Source organism: Pyrus communis, chromosome 5 (assembly GCF_963583255.1).
Source record: "Pyrus communis chromosome 5, drPyrComm1.1, whole genome shotgun sequence".
Lineage (NCBI taxonomy): Eukaryota > Viridiplantae > Streptophyta > Magnoliopsida > Rosales > Rosaceae > Pyrus > Pyrus communis.
The window spans coordinates 28,894,012-28,900,412 of record NC_084807.1 but is presented as its reverse complement, the minus strand read 5'-3'; the positions used below and the strand labels follow the sequence as shown (position 1 = coordinate 28,900,412).

At 38.0% G+C, this 6,401-nt stretch overlaps 1 protein-coding gene and 1 non-coding gene across 2 annotated transcripts; one reads left to right on the top strand and one right to left on the bottom strand.

Moving 5' to 3' along the window:
- Positions 1-3,276, bottom strand: LOC137734730 (uncharacterized). Its single transcript, XM_068474003.1, has 8 exons — positions 2,825-3,276; positions 2,524-2,655; positions 2,234-2,357; positions 1,683-2,125; positions 1,501-1,577; positions 1,261-1,396; positions 543-746; positions 1-387 (listed from the first exon to the last, which is right to left on the bottom strand). The coding sequence occupies exons 1-8, from the start codon at positions 3,254-3,256 to the stop codon at positions 328-330; spliced, it is 1,608 nt and encodes a 535-aa protein (XP_068330104.1). The 5' UTR covers positions 3,257-3,276; the 3' UTR covers positions 1-327.
- Positions 3,277-6,251: 2,975 nt separating this feature from the next.
- On the top strand, positions 6,252-6,323 carry TRNAW-CCA (transfer RNA tryptophan (anticodon CCA)). Its single transcript has one exon. It is a non-coding gene; the product is annotated as a tRNA-Trp (tRNA).
- Positions 6,324-6,401: the final 78 nt, after the last annotated feature.

Sequence of the window (6,401 nt, the reverse complement as noted above, 5' to 3'; positions counted from 1 at the left end):
ACATAAAGACAAGAGGTCATGTACCCCGGACCCCCGGTGACACCATAATGTCATTGCATGTGATGATCGTTGTAGACAGAATATTCTCCATTTTTGGCAGAACGGGTTTCGGCCACAAAATCAAAGGTACAACTTATGGGTGTGCATCACCATCAATCACCAAAACAGAGTGGGATGTGGATGGCAAAATACATTACTTGAAACAGTTCAGCATGAATATTTTATAGCGAAAAATAAAACAAATATTAAAAGAAGGCATAAAAATAGTATGAGCGGCAACATATGGGGCCAATGAAACCCTAGTGCACAACGTTTATCACCTTCAATTTACTCATTCAACTTGCAGACATCAATGAACTTCTGGACTGCATTGTGGTATTGAGTTCCCTGTAACCACCACGCACGTTGGATTAATGACAGCTTAGCATCAATATCGGATGATGGATTATCATATTATACCAAAAATCCTCGTAGTATCAATAATACACGACGACATCTTTAATCATGTATAAGTTGCTTAGCATACGATTTGATAAACATACCTCCCAGTAAAGTTGGTTGCAGTCCATGCACTGCCAAAACTCTAGATTCTTGTTAAACAAGCAGTTAGGAATTCTTTGGAAACCTTTCGCAGCTTCAACAGCCTCTTCAGTTGTCAAAGGCTTTTGAATAAACCTACCATTGCATTTGGTGCATCTTGACATTAGCTGATCCTCACTAATTTTCAGTTGGAAAGTTTCGATTATCTGCAAGAATACTTCAGAATCAGATTTATCCTGTAACAACGCTTCAATCCTTCAAAGAGCTTCTTTGAAGGTTATTATCTAGGAACATTGTATTAGCAACGCACTTCAAAAATTATACGAGAACCAAGTGTCTCGGTTGGTAGACTCAACATATCCTTCCCAACTTCGTCAAATACCCAAGTGATCCAAAAATTCTTAAGTTTCTTTATCATTTATAATTTAAACTTTTTAAGAAAAAATCTCAAGCACCAAATACAAATTTCAACTATTATAAACAAATTTACATTGATTGTAATAAGTTGACATGATTATTATTATTTTCTTTTTTCAAATAAAGCCGCATTAAATCCAAAGCCTGACTCAAGGTGGTGAGACTTTATATAAGCTAACCTAAAAGACCATGAACCACTTGCAATATATATATACAGCAAAATTGTCCAAGCAGAATGCATGTACAAATGCACATCTGATTTTCACTGAAGGCGCAGAAGTTTCAAAATGAAGACGGGCATACCTCAAGTAGCTGTTCGTTCTTGAGAAGACTCTTCACCCTATAGATCTGATTGTTTATTAGATAATCATGTCTCAGCAGCTTGGCATCCCGCGTCAACAGCACTCTCTTCTCTTTATTTGCTTGATCTATTAGCTGCCTGCACAAATTGAAACCAAATTAATAATTCATTAAAAAAAAATGTTTAAAACATATTCAAAATCTACATGCATTTAACATACAAGAGCATGATCATGAGAATACCTGGGTTCAGGCTTTTTTGAATACGAGATTGCAGCATTGATCCCTACACATCTTAAATGTTTAGCTAAGCCTTCGACCTGAAAATAAGCATGAGCAAACAAGTAGCATGTACATTTCAGCCACGGAAACCCTTTGTTAGGGGACCTTGCCAATCTTCAAGGAAAGTGGATATAAAAAGTTACCATCACGTCACATAGAAACTTCGGTTGTCCATCACCCCCCAAGGCCAAATCCCATGGTGGGGGACCTTGCCAATCTTCAAAACTCTGTCCTTGCTTTTCATTACAAATCAAACCCTCGGATGACCGTCCTTTTGCTTTTCTTTTAGAAGTTTTGGCCGTTTTGTCTGATTCTTTCAACAAAATTTTCTCCCCATATTCGTTTACAACCTTCAAGAGGTATTCATCCATGGGAAGGGTATTCCTATGCCCTAACCTCAATGTCATTCCCTCTTCCGTAACTATATTAGGAGATACATAAGAAGCAGTAGCTCGGGCTATATCTATAGCTTCATGAACTTTCATCCTTACAATTTTACTACATATATCAAGCTTCTCAAAAACCACTTTCAACCCAAGAGTCACAGTTGGGGGATGAGGTTCAGTGGGATGGCGAACTAGTTTCCCTGCAATGAGAAACCAATCATTTTCCTTTATCAACACAATATAATGTAAGAAAATGTGCAACGAACGCATAAACACGAGTATAAAAATATATATCTAGCATGACTGACCTTCCTTGATGACTTTGGCTTGGAAGACATTGAATATCTCAATCAAGCAGTGTGCATCCATTGCTGCATATGTTTTCTGCTCTTCTGTAAGAGGACGACATGACCAATCACTACATTGGAGTTCCTAAACAAGACATATTATACATTAACACATTTTTATAGGAACTAAAAATTCCCATCCCTTTTTTCCATCAACATTCCATCATGTGGTTAAAAGTCTAAAACTTTCGATGCAGAGTAACACAGAAACTTTGAATTACGGAAAATCGAAAACCTTTCCAAAACCAAACCTTTGTAAGAGAAATTCCAAGGACTTCTTTGCAAATACTTGCTAAACTCTTGATTTGCTTGGAGGCCTTCCTTCCATGTTGCTTGTGCTGCAGGTGATTGTACATGCTCGTAATATCCATAAACGGCTCCACCTGTTCACCAAAATATCAACCGAGCAATGATCAAAACAGAGGAAGATGATAAAAAAAAGTTTCTTGATTTTTCGCTAAAGGGTTGGATTAGATTGCAAAATTTAAGACAGCCCAAGTCCCAAAATCTAAACTTTCGCTACAGTTTCTGCAAAACATGAAATTTTCTTACCCTGTCGAACCCAGGTTCGCAGCCATTGGAGCTGAAGGTGGAGGACAAGTATATCAAATCCTGCTTAAATCGAAAACCCAGTTTCAGAATATCGGGGGAAACGAATGCGTCCCTCAACAACTCCCAGACCGACGGCAGATGAATGGTTGACAGGTCGAGCAGGAAGACGACTGAGTCGTCCGACTCGTCCGAGTCTCCGCCGAGTCGGGAACCTAGTTGACAGGCGAGTTGGAGGAGGAGGACGGTCGGGAAAGACGACTGTGGGGTGCGGGTGCGGATGGGCTTCCACTCGGCATCGAGCGCAATGATTCTGCAGCGAGTCAGAGACCGAGTTAAGTTAGTGAACTCGGGCGAGTCGGTGGATGAAACTAGTTGGATATTGAGGGGCCGTTGTGGATCCATGGAAAAAGTGACACTAGTTTCATTCCTCATAATTCGATGAGGGTTTTGGGTTTTTTCATGGGTCGAATATGTTGAATAGGGTAAATTGCGTTTGACCCTTTCATCATTAGCCCAATTGAAAGTCTCCTAAAATATTCTTTTGAAAAATTAAAACCTGAACTATTTGAAACTTAACAGTTAACCTTTCACTATCATATTGGATGAAATTTCATCCACTATGCTGTCAAATACTGACACAGCTTTGTTCTTAAGAGTGAATCACGTACTAGTCACGACAAAACTTTACCCTCAAGAGTGAAGTATGTTTTGGTCACGTGCCAGTATTTGACCCAAAGTCAATGAAATTTTATCTAATTAGACAGTGAGAGGTTAATTAGCAAAGGTTAAATATTTCACAAGGTTAATTTAACGAAAAAAATAATTCAGAGCGTCAATTCAATTGGGGTTATAATTTAGGGGGTCAAACGACAATTTACTAATGTTAATATCCTAAATGATCCAGTTATCACCTTTAGTACTGACTACAATATTAATAAGTATTTGATACAATCATCAGCAGGCAGTTAGATATAATTCATGTATATATATATATATGTATTTAATACATCACCCAACTTAGCATACCCTAGGGCCAACTTATCCTAAATCATTTAGTCTGATTCCCTTCGGCCCTTTAGTTAGAGATTCATTTTGTCAATTTTAGGGTTATATGTGACTTACAGCCCTTGGCTAGAAATGAGCTTAGAAGAGTGATGAGTAAATGTAATACAAATAGCTTAACTATGTCGATTTGCACTTAGAATTAAAAACCGAAAGTTATAGACATTGTAACATTTACGGTTTGTTGAAAATTTAGAGGAAAAAAACAAACTTTACATCGAAAATAAACTATCAAATTTGTTATGACTCCTTTATTTTTTATTCAATCAATTGTTCAGCAAAATTCAAAATAGTTGCTCATTTTCATTGTGAATCTAGCATTTTATTAACGTATGTGTCATAAAAATCACGTGATATAATTAGCAGAAAATTGTGACAGAATTGATAATCAGAAATATTATCTTGAATTAAAAATTTAAAGAGGCTCAAGACCAAATTAGGAGGTACGGTGGAATAAGGTCAAAACGCAACTTTATGGGCTCAAATATTTTAGCCCAAGCCCAGTCCAATAGGAAACAGTGGCGCCGAATAATAAAGAAACGAGCCCATGCTCGCTCCAAACGAATCCAAATTAGCGCGCGAAATCTCCCCATTGGTTAAATAGCACAACGCAAACACCCTCGCTCGCCCGAACCGGGAATAAAAATGGTTGTGTTGAGGAGAAGAACGCAAGCCCCGAAGCCTCCCTCTCCCGTTCAAATCGTCGAGGACAATGTACATTAGCAGCATTTGTCTATGAGTTTCTGCAAATGTATGACACTCGAAAAAAGCATGTTCGATTGTTGTCTCTCATTGTCACATATGATGTTAAATTCCTAGATGTGTTCTCGTTATTCTTGTAGAGAAATTCTAGCATGTCGTATTCGATTTTCCAAACTGTACATCTCTGATATTGTTGCCTTCTAGGTTATGTCGAAAGAAGATATTGAAACGAGCTTGTTTGGATATGCTTTTAAAATGACTGAAAACGTTTTTAGAAGAAAAAAAAAATTAGATTCCAAAAGCATTGAAGTGTTTTCTACAACAAACATCAGTTACATGCTTCCTCCAGGAAGCACTTTAATTGTTTTTTTTCATAATTTATTTACATTTTTACCAAGGATTGGTTCTAAAAACATTTCATCAAAAACGTTTTTAATCATTTTAAAAGCACACCAAACGAGCTAGAATTTATGCAAAAGCATGATGGAGAGAGGAGAATGTCCTCCCCTCGTGTTGTTTTCGATCCTGGAAACAACAAAACATTCTCTCTTGTAGTTGTTGTACCTGGACTCCCTGATTCAGTATTAACGATTGATTTCACAGGTTCACCGTTGAGGCTGATAAACACACAAGGGATTTGACATTAATCACAGAATATGCTGGAGATGTCGATTATCTGAAGAACCGCGAAAATGACGATGGAGACAGCACAATGACATTGCTTTCAGCAGGTACACCTTCAAAAAGCCTCGTCATTTGTCCCTACAAGCATGATAACATTGCGCGCTGCATCAACGGAATCGATAATCATACACCGTAAGCTATCCCCCGCTCCAAAACTGGATTCTGCCTTCATGTGTAAATTAGTTGCCTGCATAACGATTTGATTAGTTTTTTACTAATTGGATGATGCCTATGCGACGACCGAAGTTACTGTGAATTGGTGCAGGGACGGGAGGAAGAAGCAGAAGTTGAAGTGTGTAAGATTCGATACAATGGCGAGTCTCGGGTTTTATGGATTTCGAATCGAGATATAACAAAGGGGGAGAGATTGTATTATGATTACAATGGATATGAGAATGAATACCCAACTGAGCATTTTGTGTAGCCTTTGTTTATGTCACTGATCAAGAGCTAAATGGAGCTCAATGAAGCTAATATGCCCTAACAGGCTAATTGTATACTCATGACTGTTTCTGTTAGACCACAATTTTTTTTTTAACAATATGATCTTGTATTCTAAACTATTCTACGGGGGTGAGGCTCAAACTCGGCTAAAAAAAGACAGAAACACCGTCTTGGCCAACTAGCCGAATCCTTAATTGCATTCAACCACAATGATTTGATTGTTTCAATTCAGAGTTGTGAATTGAAGAAACTGGGAATGAAAATTTGAGTTTCTCCATTTAAAATGGTCAAAGTTGTAGTTTGTGTGATTAAGAGCATTTACTTTTGTATTTGAGATTTTATTTTCGACGACTTCTCTACGAAAATGAACTTGGGAAAAGCTGGAGTTTGGGCTTGGGTAGTTTAGGCCTAGGCCCCTCCTGATGTACAACTGCAGCCCATATCTAAAAGCCGAGCGCAAGCCCACTAGTTGTTTGAAATACCATAAAATCCATTTCGTAGACCTATATTACTGTCCCTTGACAATCCTATCAACGGATCTGTGGCGCAATGGTAGCGCGTCTGACTCCAGATCAGAAGGTTGCGTGTTCGATTCACGTCAGGTTCACTTTTTACCAACATTTGGATTTTTTTTCCTTCTTTTCTTTATTTTGTGAAGATTCCATCAATGTGCATCTCTAGATAT